At 53.5% G+C, this 23,338-nt stretch overlaps 2 protein-coding genes across 2 annotated transcripts; one reads left to right on the top strand and one right to left on the bottom strand.

Moving 5' to 3' along the window:
- Positions 1-2,306: 2,306 nt before the first annotated feature.
- LOC309584051 (olfactory receptor 14J1-like) lies at positions 2,307-3,242 on the bottom strand (the record flags this gene model as incomplete). Its single annotated transcript, XM_082299955.1, has 1 exon — positions 2,307-3,242. One exon carries the CDS (start codon positions 3,240-3,242, stop codon positions 2,307-2,309), a length of 936 nt encoding a protein of 311 aa, XP_082156081.1.
- Positions 3,243-20,701: 17,459 nt separating this feature from the next.
- LOC309584038 (olfactory receptor 14J1-like) lies at positions 20,702-21,637 on the top strand (the record flags this gene model as incomplete). The annotated part of the gene is made up of 1 exon (XM_082299936.1): positions 20,702-21,637. The coding sequence occupies one exon, from the start codon at positions 20,702-20,704 to the stop codon at positions 21,635-21,637; it is 936 nt and encodes a 311-aa protein (XP_082156062.1).
- Positions 21,638-23,338: the final 1,701 nt, after the last annotated feature.

The following is a 23,338-nucleotide window of genomic DNA, read 5'->3' as shown; positions in this document are numbered from 1 at the left end:
GGTCTTTTCCAGCCTGGTTGATTCTGGGATTTGTTGGGAAAGATGAAACAGGAAAGCCTTATAAATATGATTGCCTGACAAAAGATTTTGGGAATATGAAAACTATAAGCGACATCGAAATGAAAGCCACCTTTGAGATACCAAGTCTTAGTTACTGAACAACTGGAAAACAATGGTATGGCCGACTGAAGGTAATCCCCTCTTGATTGAACAATACCCTCTGCTTGCAGGCAGGTCCAAGGGTCAGAGCAGACCCTACTAGCTCAGCAGAAGGGGTCCAAAGAGTAGTTTTTAGAAGTTAAGATGTAACACTCTATGGTAATATAAGAACTCTTATAGGCTGTATGTAAATGCTATAGGATTTGTATCTTGTATTAGATTGGTTAGTGACAATTAGAATATTCAGTACAGAAGATGATTTATTGTATTGTAACCAGGACTTCAGACACTTCTTTTTACTACACTCTTACTATACACTCTTACTGTAGACTCTTACTATTCTCTCTTTGCTTACCCGCTTACTCTCTTGCTCTCTTGGGCCTGCTCAGAGCTGCCAGCTGCAGCTCTAAGCAGTGCCCCTGTACCCACGCCCTTTGCAATAAACCGCATGTTCCAAGATCTGACTACAGAGATCTCTCGTCTCCATTCACCGTCACCGTCTGTCACCCATCTGACTCCACCCGAACCCGCACCGACCGAACCTCCCCTGTTCCTACAGGATTCTCTGAAACCACCCTTGAAGCAGCTGCAGGATGAGCCCTGGGCCTCCTCTTGAGAAGGTCCAGCAGCCCCTGTCCCTCAGCTTCTCCACACGGGCCCCAAAGCCCATCCTGTCAGTCCTGCAGAGCCTCTCCAGCTCCTCCTCCCTGCCCCACAACAGGGAGCCCCACAGCCAGACACAGCAGCCCAGATGTGCCCCCCTGGCCTCTGGTGCCTCTGGCAAGGGAACAGCTCGAGGCACTGCAGGGCCCTGCAGACAATTCCTGCAGCACTTGTAGGATGATCCTGCTCCCCAAGGGACGTTCCCGTGGTGCCGAGGCGGCAACTGCAATGGGGAGTGGGGCCAGAGAGGAAAGGGCAAACAGGGCTGGGCTGTTTGCAGGGGAGGGGACAGGGATGGGCAAGAGCAAGAAATGTGGAGCAGGAGAGAGGAAAGAAAGCAAAGGTGAAGCAGAGGAAATGCTCAGGGCTCTTTGGGGGTGGCTGCCAGGCAGCCCTGGCTCTGAGCAACAACGTCTGCAGTGGGACAGGAAACTCAGAGCTGATGGGAACAAACTTTCTGGCTGACTTGAGAGGCCCCGACAAAGCTGAGAGGTTTCCCTGCCGTCCCCCAGCCCTTGCTGGCCCCCAGGGGCTGATGGCATTTGTGCTCACTCAGGTTCATCTCCCCACAGCAACAGCGTGGGGTGCTCACGCCTGGGCTGTGCAGTGCAAACAGGGGCTCCTGAGCCAGTCCTGCCGTGTGTGTGCCTGCAAGGATCCAGCCCCTCTGGGAGCTGGGCAGAGGCCAGGGCTGCAGAGGGGGGATGTTGCTGGCAGCTGCATGAGGCCGCTCTGGGACGCTGCCCGGGGGTGTCCAGCGCAGGGGGGATGGATCAGGCCCTGCTCTGCTGCTCCTTCCCGGCTCCCCCAGGGACCCTGCAGAGCACCAGCCCTGCTGGTTGCCCCCACCCTGCCCACGGCCACCCTGGGGCTGCTCACGGGGGTTTTCTCTGCTGAGCACTGGCCTGGGCGGGCTCTTGAGAGAGCCTGGGCAAGGAGCCTGGAGCCCCCAGGCCCTGCCCTGAGGCGTCAGCGCTGCCCCAGCAGTGCCCATGGCCTGTCCCTGCTGCAGCCCCGGCACTGCCAGCCCAGGGCTGGGAGCGAGCCCCAGAGCACTCAGCCCCTGCAGCAACACGAGGGGCAGGAGGGCAGCGGGACAGTGGCACGGGAGCAGCACTGGCAGCACCAAGGGCTGCTGCTCCTGGCCACAGCTGCTGTGCCCCCCTGAGCTGCCCCCAGCTCTGCACACAGACATTGCTGCTGCCACTCCACACAAGGCAACTAAAGGGGCATCTCTGCTGGAAACTTTGCTGGCACATCCTTGAGTTCATTTAAAGGCACCGAGAGCACAGCTCCTCATTGACACAGGCTGGGGCCACAGCCAAGGTGGAGAGAAACAAAAGGAGAAGTGGAAGAAATATTGCCCTTGCTTTGTGGACAACAATAAATAACTAAAGACAGAAAAAATAACCCCAGAACCAAACCAAAAAAAACTATCAAAGACGAGTTTTATTGCAAGTGATTTGCAGCAATTGGCAACCAGTTTAATGTTTCTTAAATCGTCCAGCCATCAGTGTCCACACTGCAGCCTTGAGCTCCTGGTTCCTCAGGCTGTAGATGAGGGGGTTCAGGGCTGGAGGCAGCACCGAGTACAGAAGTGACAGGGCCAGATCCAGGGATGGGGAGGAGATGGAGGGGGGCTTCAGGTAGGCAAAAAAGCCAGTGCTGAGGAACAGGGAGAGCACGGCCAGGTGAGGGAGGCACGTGGAAAAGGCTTTGTGCCTTTGTCCCTGCTCCGAGGGGATCCTCAGCACGGCCCTGAAGATCTGCACATAGGAGAAAACCATGAACACAAAACAGCCAAAACCTAAGGATAAACTAACCCAAATGAGCCCAATTTCCGGGAGGTTGGAGTGTGAGCAGGAGAGCTTGAGGATGTGTGGGATTTCACAGAAGAACTGGCCCAGGGCATTGCCCTGGCACAGGGGCAGGGAAAATGTATTGGCCATGTGCAGCAGAGCATTGAGAAAGGCACTGGCCCAGGCAGCTGCTGCCATGTGGGCACAAGCTCTGCTGCCCAGGAGGATCCCATAGTGCAGGGGTTTGCAGATGGACACGTAGCGGTCGTAGCACATGATGGTGAGGAGACAATACTCTGCTGAGATGAAGAACAGAAAGCAAAAGAGCTGAGCAGCACATGCTGAGTAGGAGATGTGTCTGGTGCCCCAGAGGGAATTGTGCATGGCTTTGGGGACAGTGGTGCAGATGGAGCCCAGGTCAGTGAGGGCCAGGTTGAGCAGGAAGAAGAACATGGGGCTGTGCAGGCGCTGGCCGCAGGCTACGGCGCTGATGATGAGGCCGTTGCCCAGGAGGGCAGCCAGGGAGATGCCCAGGAAGAGGCAGAAGTGCAGGAGCTGCAGCTGCCGCGTGTCTGCCAATGGCAGCAGGAGGAAGTGGCTGATGGAGCTGCTGTTGGACATTTGCTGCCTCTGGCCATGGGCATCTGTGAAAAAGTAATCATGGAATAGTTGGCTTTGCAGAGGACTTTCAATATCCCAGCCCAGCTTGGCGGCACTTTCCCCCCACTGCCTGCCCAGGGCTCTGCTGCCTGGGGCTGTCCCTGCCAGCAGCTGCTCCCTGTGCCCAGGCCTGGGCCCTGCCAGTGCTGCCAGAGCCCAGCCCGGCCCTGGGGGCTCAGCTCTGCCCTGCAGACCCCTCCCAGCCCAGGCCACTGCCCAGGGGCAGCTCTGGCTCTGCAGGCTCTGATGCCAAAGTCAGAGCACCCCTGAGGAGGCTGCAAAAGCGACGCTGATGCTGCCTGGAAGGGACCCTGTGCTGATTTCTGTCACTGCCCAGTTTCTTCAGATCTCAGAGAAAAATTTTTTGATTTTTCTCAACCTGAACTGAGAGATGAACATCCATGTGCAATTTCCCTTCCAGGCAACCCAGAGCAGTCAATTAAAAATCAGGATTCTTCCCTTTTATGCATTCCCTGCCTTGCTATGCTCCCTGTATAATCTACTAGGGAATATCCTGGAGTTAAATGTCCTGCTGGGAGCAGTCCTGAACAATGCAGCATCCCCACCACACAAGAAGAACACTTGCAAGCCTGACCAGCTGTCTCCTTCCACCCACACCTTGTCCCCCAGCACTGAGAGCAGCTCCCCGGGCCGGCTGAGAGCTGCCCCTGGCAGGCAGCAGAGTCCCTGCCCCAGCTCAGCGCCCTGGGCTGCAGGACCCTGCTCTGCAGGACAGCCCTGGGCACCCCTGGCTGCTCTAGCCAGGAGATAATCAGAGAATGGACTTACAGAATCTGTAGGCATTGGGATGTTGCAGCTTGAGGAGATCACTGCAGGAGCTGCAGCTGCCTTGTCCTGCAGCCAGAGGCTTCCTGTGTCAAGGGCTGGCCATGATTCTCGCGCAGTCACTTCTCAGCATCTTCCCAGCCCTGACTGACTGAAGCTCTCTGTGCCTCTGTGCTGTGCCCGGGCTGGCTGCAGGCAGTGGCCCAGCCCTGCTGGGCTGTGCCCAGGAGCTGCTCCTGGCCAGAGCTGTCTCTGTGCAGCGCTGCCGCTTGCCAGGAGCTGCCTCTGTGCCAGGAGCCCGGCCCAGCTCAGCAGCACAGACACAGCACAAGGACTGTAATGACCCTCTCGGGGCTCTGGTGTTGTTTACATTGGTCTCAGTCCCTGAGAGAGTTGTCCAAAACTCTTCTCAACAACTCAAAGTGAAACACAGAAGTTTCTTGAAGTTTTAATGGGTGCCACTGAGGGACAGGACTGAGCAAGTGTCCCCAGGTTCCAGTGAGAGCAGAACACTGCAGGCAGTGATGACAGGGGGGGACAAGCAAGGGAAAGGTGTCTCTGATGCTGAGCAAAGCTGGATGTGTTTCAGGAATGCAAAGGGCCAAGGCCTGAGCCCCAGCCCCTGGCAAGGCAGATCCTGTCCCTCCCTCAGTGCTCAGGGCTCTTGCCGGGGCACTGGGATGTGGGGATGGGCAGTGCCAAGGGCAGCACCATGGGGCGGCCCCTGCCAGGCTGCTGAGCAGGGACAAGGAGGCCCTGAGGCCCCAGGGCTGCAAGGGTCCCTTGTCTCCTGCTGGCCTCAGGGCCAGGGCCAGCAGCCGTGGCCCAAGTGCTGCACAAGTTGGCTCTGTCAGGGCCTTGCAGCTGCTGCCCATCCCTCTGCCCTCTCCAGCCCAGGCTGTGCCACGCTGTCCCTGCCCTGCGCCTCTGTCCCTGCAGGCTGTCCTCATCCCCCCGGCTGCCCCACCTGGCTGGCCCCTTCCTTTGCTGGCAGCTCTGCCTCCTGCCTGCCTCTGCCTTGGCACACAAAGCCTTGCGCTTGATACCAAAAGGGTTCATTCCATTTTTACCGTGTCTGTGAACTTTTAGCAGAGGAACAAGGCATGCAGGGGCTGCTTTCCCAGCGGGGACGGCTGGAAGAGAAGAAGAAGACACCTGGCTCAAGGGTGCAGTGCTAGAAAAAACAAGGACTGAATCTGGGAACTTGGGGTGGGTTTTAAGGAAATGGGTGAATTGTAATACGCATGTAGCGACTGTATGTGAGCAACACACTTGTAGAGTCACGTGTCCACGTAAGGTTAGGAGTTATCCCCTGCTGGAGCTCAGGCCTGAATAAATGATGCTCTCTTTAACACCAAATTAGTGTTAAGGAGGCTTATGCTGATATTTTGGAGATTTGGTGACAGTGGAGCCTCACAGAACCAAGGAGTCAACAGTGACACTGTGGGACCCCATGGAACCAATGGTCCATTGTCATAGTGCAGATCCAAGGATCCATGGTGGCACTGTGGAACCAAGGAGATGGTTGTTGACAGTATGAACGCTCATGGAACCATGAGCCACTGTGACACAGAGTGGCCACATGGAGCCAATGGGCCATTGTGACTCTGCAGATCCAAGGAGTCCCTTGTGACTGAGGAACCTCATGGAACCAAGGGTCCATTGTGACCCTGTGGGGCCCTGTGGAACCAAGGGGACCACAGCGACATTGCGGGGCTTCATGGAACAATGGAGACCATGATGACACTTTGGGACCCACTGGAACCAAGGGGCCATTGTGACACTGCAGAGCCTCCTATAACCAAGGGGCCATTACAGCACGGCAGGGCCTCATGGAATCAAGGGCACCATTGTGACCCTGTGGGCTCCATGGGACCAAGGGTCCATTCTGACACCATGGAACCAAGGACACCATTGTTACACTAAAGGGCATCATGGAACCAAGGAAGCCATTGTCAGGAAAATTAACCCAAAACCACCAGAGTTTTATGTCCACAAAGGAAATAGAGGAGTCCCATTACTGTATTTGAATAAAGGGAGAGGCCATGGGGCATTCCCCTGGGATCTGTCAAATTGTTAGAGGATGCAGCCTCCTTTCTCTCCTGATTTCCTGGCTGCATTTCCCTCTCTCTTTCCCCATTGGCTGAGGTACTTGAGAGGTACAGACTTCCCAAATCACTTAACACAGACCCCATCTAATGGATACCCCTCCCTTTTTTTTATTCCTATGGAATTTATGGTTCTTCCCATTGCTTCTTTCGTCTCTCAGTATCCGTCATTACCTATCAGCAGACCCACCCTTTGTTTGTAAAGACAAATCCCTCTCACTCCTTCCATCAATCAGTGGAATTCCTCCCACTGTTTCTTTGACCCCTCAATATCTGGCTTTTATCTATGAGCAGACCCACAGTTTATTTGCAAAGACAAATTGATCTCATTCCTTTCACCACTGTGGGCCAGTGGGGCTTCATGGAACCATGCAGACCATTGTGACACTTGGAGGCCTCGTGGAACCTAAGGACCATTGTGGCCCTGCAGGGCCTTGTGGAACCAAGGGCACAACAGTGACACTGTGAGGCTCCAAGGGACCAAGGGGGCATTCTCACACTGCAGAACCAAGGGTCCATTGAGGCACAGTGGGGCCTCGTGAATCCAAAGGGCCATTTTGACACTTTGAGGCCTTGTGAAACCAAAGGACCCTTGTGGCACTTCAGGGCCTTGTGGAACCAAGGTGACCATAGTGATCCTGTGGGGCTCAATGGAACCAAGGGGCCCTTGTGACACTGTGGGGTCTCATGGAACCAATGGTCGACTGTGACACTGCAGGGCCTTATGGAATCACGGAGACTGTTGTGACACCACAGGCCCCATGGAACCAAGGGGCCATTGTGACACTTTGCGGCCCTATGGAACCAAGGAGTCCATGGTGACACCACAAGGCCTCATGGAAGCAAGGAACCATTGCGACACTCTGGGACCTTCTTGGGCCAAGGGGCCGTTGTGTCACTGTGTGGCACCATGGAACCAAGGAGAGCATTGTGACATTACAGGGCCCCTTGGAACTAAGGATTCATGTAATGGTGTGGAGACTCACGGAATCAAAGGTCCATGGTGATATTGCGGGGCCTCATGGAATTCAGAAGACCATTATGACACTTCAAGGCCTCCTTGAATCAAGGGGCTCTGCAGGACCTTGTGGAAACAAGGAACCTTCTGACATTGTGAATCCCCATGGAACCAAGAGTCCGTTGTGATACTGCGGTACCAAGGAGACCCCTGTGACACTGCAAGGCCCCATGGAAGCAAGGGGGGAACCATTGGGACACTGTGGGGCCCCATGGAAACAAGGGGCCAGTGTGACACAGCGAGGCCTCATGGAACCAAGAACCCAGTATGACACCAACATTGTGACACTGCGGGGCCCCGTGGATCCGAGGGAACAGGTAACAGGTGTGGTTGGCTTGGTCTGACTGCTCCAAGTGACCTTGGCATGTCAAGGGTCTCTTTCATGTGCCCCTGAAACCCTGGGGCTCTGGGCTTTCCTTCAAAGGGAAAAGAACTGTTCTTCTCATCCAGGTGCCCATGGCCCAAATGGGATTCTGCCTCCAAAATTCCCTATATCCAGGGATTGCTCCCAGACAAAAGCTGCCATTACCAGCAAGTCTGGCTGCCCTTGGCTTCCTGAGAGCTGGCTCTCACCTGCCTTCACACACTGGGGCTCTGGGCATTCCTTCCTACAGAAAAGAACCATCCCTCCTGTGCAGGCACCCATGGCCAAAACTGGTACTTCTCCTCCAAAATTGCCTATATGCAAGGGTTTCTCCCAGACAAAAGCTGCCAGGACAGACAGCTCTGGCTGGCCTTGGCCTCTGGTTGCTGCCTCTAATCTGCCCCTGAAACACCAGGGCTCTGTGCTTTCCTTCCTATGGGAAAGAACTGGCCTTCTCATCCAGGTGTTGGGAGAGTCCCAGACTGGTCAGGCTCAGCAGGGAAGGGCATGTGGCAAATCCTCCTGCAGCCATTGCAGGCCCTGGCAGGACAAGGCAGGGATTGCAGAAGCCCTGTGGGAGGGCAAAGAAGGGCATGTTGTGTGCCCAGACTCCAGCCAGGCCTGTGCCAGGCTCTGCTGGGGTCTCCTCAGAGCCAGGTTGGTGGGAGCTGGGCTGAAGAAGTGGAACATGGGGTGGGTGGGAATTGGGCTGAACAATGAGGGTCAAATGTCATCCATGGTCCAGAGTCCTCTTGGCAGCCACTCCCTGGTGCCATCCCTCAGTGGCCAGCCCTTGAGCACCACTGGGGAACATTTCTATTCTCTCTACAATGGGATGAAATGCACTTTCAATGCCTTTGTGGATGCTGCCAAGTTGCAGGGAGTCTGTGACCAAACTCATCTCATTAATGGTGACTGCAAAACATAATTGGGCAAGAGGACTGAGTTGGATCAATTTGTTTTGCCTTCAGGTGCCAACCAAGCCACAAGAAAAGAGAGAAAAAACATGCATCAGAAGAAAGGCAGATCAATAGGGAAAAAGTCTAAAACCCAACCAAAAATACCGAAGCAAAACCCACCCACAACCACACAAAAACCCCACAAACAAACCAACCACAAAAAGCAAAGGCCACAAACAGAGGCAAAGCAACTGCACAGGAAATCTCCTATCAGCGGAAAATGTTCAACCACCTTGAGGCAGGAGAGGGTTCTGTATGTGTAGGTGCTGTTTGAAAGAAAAATGTCTTACAATAGAAATTAATGTCCTCCACCTCCTGCTTGTGGCAGTTTCTTGCTGATCATGGTGTGACGCAGAATGGAACATCCCTGGGGTCAGTCCAGCCCAGCTGTCCCATCCCTGTTCCCTTGGGAACACTTGCCCACCCCAAGCCCATTGGCTGGGAGGGGTTGCAGACACCCCTTATGTGGGGCGAGCACTGTGACAAGGACAGTAGGACAGAATAACTCTGATCAAGGACAGTAGGACAGAACAGCACAGCCTTGGAGAAATAGATAGGACTTGTGATAAGGGCTACACCTATGTCCAATAAAGTCCAAGGAAGTGGGGATAGCTAATGAATATGTAATCAGTGTGTCTGAGATAAACTCTGTTCACTCCATGCTCAGTGCACTCAAATGCATGAAGGATCACGCGAGTGACCACCATGCTGTAATAAAGAATAGCTGCTTTCAAATCCTCCAAACTGTGTGAGAAGGTTTCTCTCCAGCAGATTTCAGTAGCAGTGGTGCCCTTGACTCCATGATGCCCCACAGGTTCACAATGGCTCCTTGGTTTCAGGAGGCCCTGCTGTATAACAATGGAGCCTTGGTTCTCTTAGGGTCCATACTGTCCAAATGGCCTCCTTGGTTCTGCTCTGCCACAATGCTCTCCTTGGTTCCACGAGGCCTTGGCGTGTCACAACAGCCCCTTGGTTCCATGAAGTGCCGTAGTGTCCCCGTGGTCTCTTGGATCCGCAGTATCGCAATTGGTTTCAAGCAGCCCCGCTGTGTCACAATGAATATTTGGTTCCACAGGGCCCTGCAGTGTCACAATGGCCCCTTGGTTCCATGAGGTTTGTACCGTCAACAATGGTCTCCTTGGTTCCGTAGTGTGAAAATGGCCCCTTGGTTCCATAAGGTTCCTCCGTGTGGTCTCCCTGGCTCCCTGAGGTTCTGCAGTGTCACAATGTCCCATAGTTTCGATGAGGTTCATTACGATTATCGATGTCCTTTTTTCCACTGAGGCCCAGATTTTCACAATGGCCCCTTGGTTCCATGAGGTTCCGGAGTGTCACCATGGTCTCCTTTGATCTGCATTGTCATAATGGACAATTGCTTCCATGAGGCCCCGCTGTGTCACAATGGCCCCTTGGTTCCATAGGTTTTCTATTGTAACAATGGACTCCTTGATTCTATGAGCTCCCCTGCTTTTTGCAGAGGTGTCTTTGGTTCCAACAAGGCCCCGCTGTGTCTCAGTGCACCCTGGCTTCCATGCGCATCTGGAGTATCACAAAGGCTCCTTGGTTCCACGAGGTCCTGCCGTGTCACAATGGATCCTGTGCTCCATGAGGCCCTACAAAGTCATCATGGAGCCTTGGTTCCATGAGGTTCCATTGTGTCCCACTGGTTGCCTTGGTTCCATGAGTTTCCTTAGTGTCACAATGCTCTCCATGGTTCCATTAGGCTTTGCTTTGCCACAATGGTCCCCTTGTGTCCATGCGGCCCCGCTGTGTCCCAATGGACGTATGGTTCCATGAGGTTCCGTGTTGTCCCCATGGTCTTCTTGAATCCGCAGTGTAACAATGGACCATTGGTTCCCTGCGGCCTGGCTGTGTCACAATGGGCTCCTTGATTCCATGATTCCCCACGGTGTCACAATGGAGCCTTGTTTCTAGGAGGTTCTGTACTGTCACAATTGTCTCCTTGATGCCATGAGCCCCTGCAGTGTCGCAATGGCTCCTTGGTTCCATGAGGAACACAAAAGCTTTGCATCAACATTGAGCTACAGCTGCTGAACACACCTGGGAACATGTGCTTGCATCAAAAGAGGGCTTCAAGCTGAGAATGGCACCAGCAGCTTCCATCTGCAACAGAGAGCCAGGGAAAGGACAGGGACAGAGGATTCAGTGGAAAGACTGCGAGAATTCTGCTCCCACAGATCATTCCTGCTCACAGTGTCCCTTGTAGAAAGGGGACATCATTGCAGGCAGCCTGGACTGAGCATGTGGGGTTTGTTGTTTAGGAAACCTGCTCTGGCTTTTCCATTCTTTCCTTACAAACAGGAAAACTTCTCCTGGGCCTGTGTGCAGGCAGAGCCCTGAGGAGAGCACGTGGCACATGGTGCAGTGGGCTGGGACACCCCGCTGCAGAGCTCAAGGGAAGAAGCCCAAAGTGTCACAATGGCTCCTTGGCTTCATGTGCATCACCTGTGTCACAATGGTCTCCTTGATTCCATGAGGCCCCACTGGGTCACAATGGCTCCTTGCTTCCATGAGGTTCCGCAGTGTCACCATGGTCTCCTTCGATCCGCATTGTCATAATGGACAATTGCTTCCATATGGCCCCGCTCTGTCACAATGGCCCCTTGGTTCCATAGGTTTTCTATTGTAACAATGGACTCCTTGGTTCTAGGAGCTCCCCTGCTTTTTGCAGAGGTGTCTTTGGTTCCAACAAGGCCCCGCTGTGTCTCAGTGCACCCTGGCTTCCATGCGCATCTGGCTCCTTGGTGTTGCAAAGGCTCCTTGGTGTTGGGGTCTCCCGCCCCGCCACGTAGCCCTGGGAGAGGGACACTGGGGGGGAGGCACGGGGTTTCCCTGCCGAGTGTCAGCCTCGTTCCCCATTGGTTGGTTTGTGTTTCCCTGCACGGGCAAATGACCCTTGGTCCCGTGACTGTAACAGTTCCTCTGCAGAGCTCCGGCCATGCGGCTGGAGAAATAAACATCTCTGAAACATCTACCAAGAATCTATGCACATATATATTTCTTTTCCACGGGACTGCTGGTTTGATATGTGTGTTTTACAGTATCCCCGCTGTAACAAATGATGGAGAATTGTGAGCGGAAGCATCACCGATCCCTAAGAGACTGATTTGTGTGAGTAAACCCTAGAAACTTTGGATTCCTCTTCTTGGTTTTGTTTTGCTATTCCATCTCTAAACTATGGAGGAATCGTGGGAAGACTCTTGGCTCTCAGAGCCCCATATGGACATTTATCTTAAAAAGATTCTTGAACAACCATTTGTATATTTTAGCTTGATTCAAGCTCAAAAAGAACTGAAACACTTCCTGGCATGGTTGTTTAAGAACTTTTTCTCTGTTTCTTGGGATTTAATTCTTACCAAGGGCTTTTGGAAGACCGCTTGGACACAGTTAATATTTGAGTCAAAATACATGCCGATGGAATAATATTTTCATGAATATTATTTAATTACCACGACTGTTGAGCAATGTCAGCTGTGTCTTGGCGAAGGGAAGCGTGCCTCAGGGACCGTGTGGCCCAGGCCACGTGCACCGAGCGCTCTCCGAGCAGCAGTGAGGCAGTTCCCGCATGCGGGCGGAGCCACGCGAGCTGCAGTGTTGGCGGTGGAGCGAGGCGCAGCAGGAGCGGCACGACCCGGCGGTGCCCGCCCGGCCCCGCACAGCGCGTGGTGGAGTGAGCCCCGTGAACGCCCGGCCGAGAGGGGCAGCGCACGGGCGGCGCTGGCGGCGGTGGCGGTGGAGCAGAGCCACACCCAGCTGAAACACACGCTGGAGCAGGGCACGGGGGAGTCGTCGCTCGGGGGCCCGGCCAAGACGTGGATGCAGCGCCTGGCATCAGCAGCGAAGCTGCGACCAGAGGAGGCGACGCACAGAGAACTGAGCGGCGCGGCCCGGCCCGGCCCGCACGGCCCCGAATGCGACCCTGGGAAGAGCGCGCAGGCACGAGCAGCTCCGGCGGCCCTGGCAGCACTTGCAGCCCTGGCAATTCCAACACGGGAGCAAGCGAAAGAGAAAGCAAGAACACAGCGAGACAGAAAACAGCAGCCACTCAGAAAAAGGAAAAGATCATAGTAGCTAAGATCTTAGGGATAGTAAAATGGTATAATGTTAAGCAAAATTATGGTTTTATAACAAGGTGTGACAAGCAGCAAGACATATTCTTGCAGAGAACTGCTATTAAAAAGAATAACCCTGAAAAATGCATCCCAAGCTTGGGAGATGGAGAGGTGGTGGAATTCAAAATTGTACAAGGTAGAAAAGGGTTACAAGCATCAGAAGTCACCGGGCCTGATGGTGTTCCTGTAAAAGGCAGTATATATGCTAAAAATCGCAGTCATGTTAGACAGTATCTCCATTATAAGCCCCCCCTACAGTCTCCCTTTCCTAATCCCACCTTTCCCTCCTACCCTATATCCTATTACCCCCAGTGTATTCCCAATCTGTTTTTTCATCCATGGTTTCCCTCACAAAACCATACCTTTGCCAATTGTTTCCCCAAAAATCCCTTTCCAATGCCAAGTGGGGGATGAAAAGGGGGAGGGAAGAAATGAAACCCTCTCCTGCCTCAGTTTCCCCACAAAGCATGCTCAGAGAGTTCTGTCTCCCTTCTGTCAGCCCTAAGATGTTCCAGAGAATCTGTTTGGACATTTCAAGACTCAGGAGGGTGGCTTGTTTTGTTTTGAAACTGTTCTTGTTGTTTTCAATGTCAAATTTTACATCTCTGTTATTAAAATAAAACAGGTGAAATGTCGGGGTCTCCTCCCCCTGCCATGTAGCCCTGGGAGAGGGGCCCTGGAACAGAGATGGGGTTTCCCTGCCCCTGGTCAGCCTCGTTCCCCATTGGTTGTTTTGTGTTCCCCTGCGCGGGCAAGGACCCTCGGGTCTGGGGATTGAGGAGTTCCTTGGCAGAGCCCCGGCCATGAGGCTGGAGAAATAAACATCTCTGAAACATCTACCAAGTGTCTGTCCATATATATATTTATTTTCTATGGGCCTCCTGGTTTGATACAGCATGTTACAGTATCCCCACTGCAACAAGCCTGACCCCTAAATGGGAGTTCAGAATAAAAAAGGGAGAATTTTGTCCCAAAAAGGGGGACTTTGGAGCCAAAAAGAGGCAGTTTGGATCCAAAACATAGGAGTCTGGGCCCAAAAAGGGAGAATTTGGTTCCAAAAAATGGGAATTAGGGCGCCCAGATGGGAAGTTTGGACCCAAAAAGGGAGAGTTTGGCCCAAAGCTGGGGGTTTGAGCACCAAAAAGGGGCAGTTTAGACCTAAAAAGGGGAGTTTGGAATAAAAAAAAATGGGACTCTGACCCCTAAAAAAGAGGAATTTGGCCTCAAAAAGGACGAGTTTGGTCCCAAAAGGGTGACTTTGGAGCTGAACAGGGGCAGTTTGGATCCAAAACATGTGAGTTTGTGCCCAAAAAGGGAGAATTTGGGGCAAAAAAAGGGGAATTTGGGAGCCCAGATGGGAAGTTTGGACCCAAAAATGGGAGTTTGGCCCCAAAAATGGGACAGTTTGGCCCCCAAAAGGGAGAATTTGGCCCAAAGCTGGGGGTTTGAGCACCAAAAAGGGGCAATTTAGACCTAAAAAGGGGAGTTTGGATTTAAAAAACTTGGAGCCTGACCCCTAAAAAGGGGAATTTGGCCTCACAAAGGATGAGTTTGGTCCCAAAAGGGTGACTTTGGAGCCAAAAAGAGGCAGTTTGGATCCAAAAACATGGGAGTTTGTGCCCAAAAAGGGAGAATTTGGGGCAGAAAAAGGGGCATTTGGGTGCCCAGATGAGAAGTTTGGACCCAAAATGGGGAATTTGGACCCCAAAAGGGACAGTTTGGCCCAAAGCTGGGGATTTGAGCACCAAAAAGGGGCAGTTTCGACCTAAAAAGGGGAGTTCGGATTAAAAAAACCCTGGGAGCCGGACCCCTAAATGGGAGTTCAGCATGAAAAAGGGAGAATTTTTTCCCAAAAGGGGGACTTTGGAGCCAAAAAGAGGCAGTTTGGATCCAAAACATGGGAGTTTGGGTCCAAAAGGGAGAATTTGAGGCCGAAAAAGGGGAATTTGGGTGCCCAGATGGGAGTTTGGGCCCAAAAGGGACAATTTGGCCCAAAGCTGGGGGTTTGAGCACCAAAAAGGGGCAGTTTAGACCTAAAAAGGGGAGTTTGGATTTAAAAAACAATGGGAGCCTGACCCCTAAAAGTTCAACCCAGGGGACCCAATGAGATCCAGGGTAGGAATTTGGAGTTAAAAAGGGCGATTTGGGTGAAAAAAGGGGAGTTTGGCTCCCCAAAATGGGCATTTGGGGCTGAAAAAGTGAGAATTTGGGTCCAAAAAAGGGGAATTTGGGGCCAAAAAAGGGGAATTTGGGGGCCCACATGAGAAGTTTGGACCCAAATACGGGAGTTTGGACCCCAAAAGGGACAGTCTGGCCCAAAGCTGGGGGTTTGAGCACCAAAAAGGGGCAGTTTCAACCTAAAAAGGGGAATTTGGATTAAAAAAAATGGGACTTTGACCCCTAAATGGGAGGTCAGCATAAAAAAAGGGAGAATTTTGGCCAAAAAGGGGACTTTGTAGCCAAGAAGAGGCAGTTTGGATCCAAAAAAATGGGAGTTTGTGTCCAAAAAGGGAGAATTTGGGTCCAAAAGGGAATTTGGGGCCAAAAAAAGGGAATTTGGGTGCCCAGATGAAAAGTTTGGAGCCAAAACTGGGGTTTGGACCCCAAAAGGGACAGTTTGGCCCAAAGCTGGGGGTTTGAGCACCAAAAAGGGGCAGTTTCGGCCTAAAAAGGAATAAAACAATGGGACTCTGACCCCTTAAAAGGGGAATTTGGCCTCAAAAAGGACGAGTTTGGTCCCAAAAGGGGACTTTGGAGCCAAAACGGGGCAGTTTGGATCCCAAACATGGGAGTAGCCTTAACCTCAGCTTGAGCACAAATTTCGGTTACGTTAAAGTCAAGTTTAAAATCTTTAACTGCACATCTTTCTATTTTAAGTCAGAACTCAGAACAGCCAGTTAAGCATCTGTCACAGCATTCTGGGCCAATTTGGGTAAATTTCACGGGTTCTTGGTGAGCCCCATGGAATCCATCTTGAACAAATGCATATTCACATCCCCAGATGTTCCTTCCTTCCCAAACAGTCGCATTTGTAATTTTTAACATCTGACTCAGGGACCGACGAGAGTGAAAGTCATAAGCTTTCCTTTGGCATTTATGTACACCAGTCACCTTATATGCATGCAACGTTGCATTTCCTTCTGTAGCTATGGCTACAACAATAATCACAAAAAATTGCCATTTTCCAAATGATGCTCATTTGACTATTCATTTTAAAAGGTGTTAAGCTATGCTAACATTTCACCCACACTCTATTCACTTTCCTGAGTAAGTTTTAATTTCAGTTCATTGTCACTCGGCGTCACTTTCCAGAATCTTTCAGGAGCTTTCTTCACTCGGGTGTGATGAATCCAGGCAGCTTGTTCTTTGATCCTGATTGCAGGAAAGGTGGTCAGGAGCACCTGGAATGCTCCTTCCCACTGTGGTTCTGGGGTCTTTTCTGCAAAAGATTTAACATAGACATAATCTCCGGGTTGTACATCATGTACTGCTCCGTCTGATTCTCTGTTTCGAGCCCTAGCTGCATGTTCTTCAATTTCTTTGAGCTGTTTGTTTAGGGCCATCATGTATTTGTGTAGGGTTTCCTCCCCTACTTGGGTGGGGGTGATGCCTTCTTGGACCCTGTGTGGCCTCCCGTACAATATTTCAAAAGGACTCAATTTCTCTTTTACTCTCAGCTTGGTTCAAATTCGTAATAATGGCAATGGAAGAACCCAAGGCCAAGGTAATTTTGTCACTTGTCTTAATCTTGTAACTTGCTGCTTAATCAAATGGTTCATTTTCTCTACTTGGCCACTCGACTGAGGATGATCTAGAGTGTGGAGTTCCCAATCTCTGCCTCAGTGGTGGTTAATTTGCTGCACAATTTTTGAAATAAAGTGTGGCCTCTATCTGAGGACATTGTGGCTGGGACTCCAAAACGCGGTGTTATTTCCTGTAACAATACTTTGGTTACTTCTCGTGCTTTGGCAGTTCTGGTAGGGAAAGCTTCTGGCCATCCTGAAAAGGAATCTGTTAACACCAACAGGTACCGATCTCCCCCTTTCCTGGGCAGCTCTGAGAAATCAATTTGCCATTGCTGGCCAGGCCCATGAGGCCCCGCAATATCACCATGGACCTTTGATTCCATGCGTCCCCACACCGTTACATGAATCCTTAGTTCCATGGGGCCCTGTAGTGTCACAATGCTCTCCTTGGTTCCATGGTGCCACACAGTGACACAACGGCCCCTTGGCCCAAGAAGGTCCCATAGTGCCACAATGGTTCCTTCCTTCCATGAGGCCTTGTGGTGTCACAATGGACTCCTTGGTTCCATAGGGCCGCAAAGTGTCACAATGGCCCCTTGGTTCCATGGGGCCTGTGGTGTCACAACAGTCTCCGTGATTCCATAAGGCCCTGCAGTGTCACAGTCGACCATTGGTTCCACGAGACCCCACAGTGTCACAAGGGCCCCTTGGTTCCATTGAGCCCCACAGGATCACTATGGTCACCTTGGTTCCACAAGGCCCTGAAGTGCCACAAGGGTCCTTTGGTTTCACAAGGCCTCAAAGTGTCAAAATGGCCCTTTGGATTCATGAGGCCCCACTGTGCCACAATGGACCCTTGGTTCTGCAGTGTGAGAATGCCCCCTTGGTCCCTTGCAGCCTCACAGTGTCACTGTTGTGCCCTTGGTTCCACAAGGCCCTGCAGGGCCACAATGGTCCTTAGGTTCCACGAGGCCTCCAAGTGTCACAATGGTCTGCATGGTTCCATGAAGCCCCACTGGCTCACAGTGGTGAAAGGAATGAGATCAATTTGTCTTTGCAAATAAACTGTGGGTCTGCTCATAGATAAAAGCCAGATATTGAGAGATCAAAGAAACAGTGGGAGCAATTCCACTGATTGATGAAAGGAGTGAGAGGGATTTGTCTTTACAAACAAAGGGTGGGGTCTGCTGATAGGTAATGATGGATACTGAGAGATGAAAGAAGCAATGGGAAGAACCATAAATTCCATAGGAATAAAAAAAAGGGAGGGGTATCCATTAGATGGGGTCTGTGTTAAGTGATTTGGGAAGTCTGTACCTCTCAAGTACCTCAGCCAATGGGCAAAGAGAGAGGGAAATGCAGCCAGGAAATCAGGAGAGAAAGGAGGCTGCATCCTCTAACAACTTGACAGATCCCAGGGGAATGCCCCATGGCCTCTCCCTTTATTCAAATACAGTAATGGGACTCCTCTATTTCCTTTGTGGACATAAAACTCTGGTGTTTTTGGGTTAATTTTCCTGACAATGGCTTCCTTGGTTCCATGATGCCCTTTAGTGTAACAATGGTGTCCTTGGATCCACGGTGTCAGAATGGACCCTTGGTCCCATGGAGCCCCTCAGGGTCACAATGGTGCCCTTGATTCCATGAGGCCCTGCCGTGCTGTAATGGCCCCTTGGTTATAGGAGGCTCTGCAGTGTCACAATGGCCCCTTGGTTCCAGTGGGTCCCAAAGTGTCATCATGGTCTCCATTGTTCCATGAAGCCCCACAATGTCACTGTGGTCCCCTTGGTTCCACAGGGCCCCACAGGGTCACAATGGACCCTTGGTTCCATGAGGTTCCTCAGTCACAAGGGTCTCCCTGGATCTGCAGGGTCACAATGGCCCATTGGCTCCATGTGGCCACTCTGTGTCACAGTGGCTCATGGTTCCATGAGCGTTCATACTGTCAGCAACCATCTCCTTGGTTCCACAGTGCCACCATGGATCCTTGGATCTGCACTATGACAATGGACCATTGGTTCCATGGGGTCCCACAGTGTCACTGTTGACTCCTTGGTTCTGTGAGGCCCCGCTGTCACCAAATCTCCAAAATATCAGCATGAGACTCCTTAACACTGATTTGGTGTTAAAGAGAGCATCATTTATTCAGGCCTGAGCTCCAGCAGGGGATAACTCCTAACCTTACGTGGACACGTGACTCTACAAGTGTGTTGCTCACATACAGTCACTACATGCGTATTACAATTCACCCATTTCCTTAAAACCCACCCCAAGTTCCCAGATTCAGTCCTTGTTTTTTCTAGCACTGCACCCTTGAGCCAGGTGTCTTCTTCTTCTCTTCCAACCGTCCCCGCTGGGAAAGCAGCCCCTGCATGCCTTGTTCCTCTGCTAAAAGTTCACAGACACGGTAAAAATGGAATGAACCCTTTTGGTATCAAGCGCAAGGCTTTGTGTGCCAAGGCAGAGGCAGGCAGGAGGCAGAGCTGCCAGCAAAGGAAGGGGCCAGCCAGGTGGGGCAGCCGGGGGGATGAGGACAGCCTGCAGGGACAGAGGCGCAGGGCAGGGACAGCGTGGCACAGCCTGGGCTGGAGAGGGCAGAGGGATGGGCAGCAGCTGCAAGGCCCTGACAGAGCCAACTTGTGCAGCACTTGGGCCACGGCTGCTGGCCCTGGCCCTGAGGCCAGCAGGAGACAAGGGACCCTTGCAGCCCTGGGGCCTCAGGGCCTCCTTGTCCCTGCTCAGCAGCCTGGCAGGGGCCGCCCCATGGTGCTGCCCTTGGCGCTGCCCATCCCCACATCCCAGTGCCCCGGCAAGAGCCCTGAGCACTGAGGGAGGGACAGGATCTGCCTTGCCAGGGGCTGGGGCTCAGGCCTTGGCCCTTTGCATTCCTGAAACACATCCAGCTTTGCTCAGCATCAGAGACACCTTTCCCTTGCTTGTCCCCCCCTGTCATCACTGCCTGCAGTGTTCTGCTCTCACTGGAACCTGGGGACACTTTCTCAGTTCTGTCCTTCAGTGGGACCCATTAAAACTTCAAGAAACTTTGGAGTTTGATTGTGACTTTGAATTCCTGAGAGGTTTTTTCATCTCCCTCTCAGGACTGATGTTCAGGGCCTCAACACCAGAGCCCCGAGAGGGTCATTACAGTCCTTGTGCTGTGTCTGTGCTGCTGAGCTGGGCCGGGCTCCTGGCACAGAGGCAGCTCCTGGCAAGCGGCAGCGCTGCACAGAGACAGCTCTGGCCAGGAGCAGCTCCTGGGCACAGCCCAGCAGGGCTGGGCCACTGCCTGCAGCCAGCCCGGGCACAGCACAGAGGCACAGAGAGCTTCAGTCAGTCAGGGCTGGGAAGATGCTGAGAAGTGACTGCGCGAGAATCATGGCCAGCCCTTGACACAGGAAGCCTCTGGCTGCAGGACAAGGCAGCTGCAGCTCCTGCAGTGATCTCCTCAAGCTGCAACATCCCAATGCCTACAGATTCTGTAAGTCCATCCTCTGGTTATCTCCTGGCTACAGCAGCCAGGGGTGCCCAGGGCTGTCCTGAAGAGCAGGGTCCTGCAGCCCAGGGCGCTGAGCTGGGGCAGGGACTCTGCTGCCTGCCAGGGGCAGCTCTCAGCCGGCCCGGGGAGCTGCTCTCAGTGCTGGGGGACAAGGTGTGGGTGGAAGGAGACAGCTGGTCAGGCTTGCAAGTGTTCTTCTTGTGTGGTGGGGATGCTGCATTGTTCAGGACTGCTCCCAGCAGGACATTTAACTCCAGGATATTCCCTAGTAGATTATACAGGGAGCACAGCAGGGCAGGGAATGCATAAAAGGGAAGAATCCTGATTTTTAATCTACTGCTCTGGGTTGCCTGGAAGGAAAATTGCACATGGATATTCATCTCTCAGTTCAGGTTGAGAAAAATCCAAACAATTTTCTCTGAGATCTGAAGAAACCGGGCAGTGACAGAAATCAGCACAGGGTCCCTTCCAGGCAATATCAGCATCGCTTTTGCAGCCTCCTCAGGGGTGCTCTGACTTTGGCATCAGAGCCTGCAGAGCCAGAGCTGCCCCTGGGCAGTGGCCTGGGCTGGGAGGGGTCTGCAGGGCAGAGCTGAGCCCCCAGGGCCGGGCTGGGCTCTGGCAGCACTGGCAGGGCCCAGGCCTGGGCACAGGGAGCAGCTGCTGGCAGGGACAGCCCCAGGCAGCAGAGCCCTGGGCAGGCAGTGGGGGGAAAGTGCCACCAAGCTGGGCTGGGATGTTGAAAGTCCTCTGCAAAGCCAACTATTCCATGATTACTTTTTCACAGATGCCCATGGCCAGAGGCAGCAAATGTCCAACAGCAGCTCCATCAGCCACTTCCTCCTGCTGCCATTGGCAGACACGCGGCAGCTGCAGCTCCTGCACTTCTGCCTCTTTCTGGGCATCTCCCTGGCTGCCCTCCTGGGCAACGGCCTCATCATCAGCGCCGTAGCCTGCGGCCAGCGCCTGCACAGCCCCATGTTCTTCTTCCTGCTCAACCTGGCCCTCACCGACCTGGGCTCCATCTGCACCACTGTCCCCAAAGCCATGCACAATTCCCTCTGGGGCACCAGCCACATCTCCTACTCAGCATGTGCTGCTCAGCTCTTTTGCTTTATGTTCCTCATCTCAGCAGAGTATTGTCTCCTCACTGTCATGTGCTACGACCGCTACGTGTCCATCTGCAAACCCCTGCACTACGGGACCCTCCTGGGCAGCAGAGCTTGTGCCCACATGGCAGCAGCTGCCTGGGCCAGTGCCTTTCTCAATGCTCTGCTGCACACGGCCAATACATTTTCCCTGCCCCTGTGCCAGGGCAATGCCCTGGGCCAGTTCTTCTGTGAAATCCCACACATCCTCAAGCTCTCCTGCTCACACTCCAACCTCCGGGAACTTGGGCTCATTTGGGTTAGTTTATCCTTAGCCTTTGGCTGTTTTGTGTTCATGGTTTTCTCCTATGTGCAGATCTTCAGGGCCGTGCTGAGGATCCCCTCAGAGCAGGGACAAAGGCACAAAGCCTTTTCCACGTGCCTCCCTCACCTGGCCGTGCTCTCCCTGTTTCTCAGCACTGCAGCATTTGCCTACCTGAAGCCCCCCTCCATCTCCTCCCCATCCCTGGATCTGGCCCTGTCACTTCTGTACTCGGTGCTGCCTCCAGCCCTGAACCCCCTCATCTACAGCCTGAGGAACCAGGAGCTCAAGGCTGCAGTGTGGACACTGATGGCTGGACGATTTAAGAAACATTAAACTGGTTGCCAATTTCTGCAAATCACTTGTAATAAAACTCGTCTTTGATAGTTCTTGTTGGTTTGGTTCTGGGATTATTTATTCTCTCCTCAGTTATTTATTGTTGTCCACAAAGCAAGAGCAATATTTCTTCCACTTCTCCTTTTGTTTCTCTCCACCTTGGCTGTGGCCCCAGCCTGTGTCAATGAGGAGCTGTGCTCTCGGTGCCTTTAAATGAACTCAAGGATGTGCCAGCAAAGTTTCCAGCAGAGATGCCCCTTTAGTTGCCTTGTGTGGAGTTGCAGCAGCAATGTCTGTGTGCAGAGCTGGGGGCAGCTCAGGGGGGCACAGCAGCTGTGGCCAGGAGCAGCAGCCCTTGGTGCTGCCAGTGCTGCTCCCGTGCCACTGCCCTGCTGCCCTCCTGCCCCTCGTGTTGCTGCAGGGCCTGAGTGCTCTGGGGCTCGCTCCCAGCCCTGGGCTGGCAGTGCCGGGGCTGCAGCAGGGACAGGCCATGGGCACTGCTGGGGCAGCGCTGACGCCTCAGGGCAGGGCCTGGGGGCTCCAGGCTCCTTGCCCAGGCTCTCTCAAGAGCCCGCCCAGGCCAGTGCTCAGCAGAGAAAACCCCCGTGAGCAGCCCCAGGGTGGCCGTGGGCAGGGTGGGGGCAACCAGCAGGGCTGGTGCTCTGCAGGGTCCCTGGGGGAGCCGGGAAGGAGCAGCAGAGCAGGGCCTGATCCATCCCCCCTGCGCTGGACACCCCAGGGCAGCGTCCCAGAGCGGCCTCATGCAGCTGCCAGCAACATCCCCCCTCTGCAGCCCTGGCCTCTGCCCAGCTCCCAGAGGGGCTGGATCCTTGCAGGCACACACACGGCAGGACTGGCTCAGGAGCCCCTGTTTGCACTGCACAGCCCAGGCGTGAGCACCCCACGCTGTTGCTGTGGGGAGATGAACCTGAGTGAGCACAAATGCCATCAGCCCCTGGGGGCCAGCAAGGGCTGGGGGACGACAGGGAAACCCCTCAGCTTTGTCGGGGCCTCTCAAGTCAGCCACAAAGTTTGTTCCCATCAGCTCTGAGTTTCCTGTCCCACTGCAGACGTTGTTGTTCAGAGCCAGGGCTGCCTGGCAGCCACCCCCAAAGAGCCCTGAGCATTTCCTCTGCTTCACCTTTGCTTTCTTTCCTCTCTCCTGCTCCACATTTCTTGCTCTTGCCCATCCCTGTCCCCTCCCCTGCAAACAGCCCAGCCCTGTTTGCCCTTTCCTCTCTGGCCCCACTCCCCATTGCAGTTGCTGCCTTGGCACCACGGGAACGTCCCTTGGGGAGCAGGATCATCCTACAAGTGCTGCAGGAATTGTCTGCAGGGCCCTGCAGTGCCTCGAGCTGTTCCCTTGCCAGAGGCACCAGAGGCCAGGGGGGCACATCTGGGCTGCTGTGTCTGGCTGTGGGGCTCCCTGTTGTGGGGCAGGGAGGAGGAGCTGGAGAGGCTCTGCAGGACTGACAGGATGGGCTTTGGGGCCCGTGTGGAGAAGCTGAGGGACAGGGGCTGCTGGACCTTCTCAAGAGGAGGCCCAGGGCTCATCCTGCAGCTGCTTCAAGGGGGGTTTCAGAGAATCCCAGAATCAACCAGGCTGGAAAAGACCTTGGACATCATCAAGCCCAAGCCGTGCCCTGACACCTCCTTGTCTCTCCTGAGCCTCCTCTCCTCCAGGATAAACAACCCCAGCTC

This window comes from Coloeus monedula, assembly GCF_965178545.1.
Source record: "Coloeus monedula genome assembly, chromosome: 35".
Taxonomy (NCBI): domain Eukaryota; kingdom Metazoa; phylum Chordata; class Aves; order Passeriformes; family Corvidae; genus Coloeus; species Coloeus monedula.
Note: the sequence above shows the minus strand (reverse complement) of the source record. Positions and strands in the feature narration are given on the sequence as shown.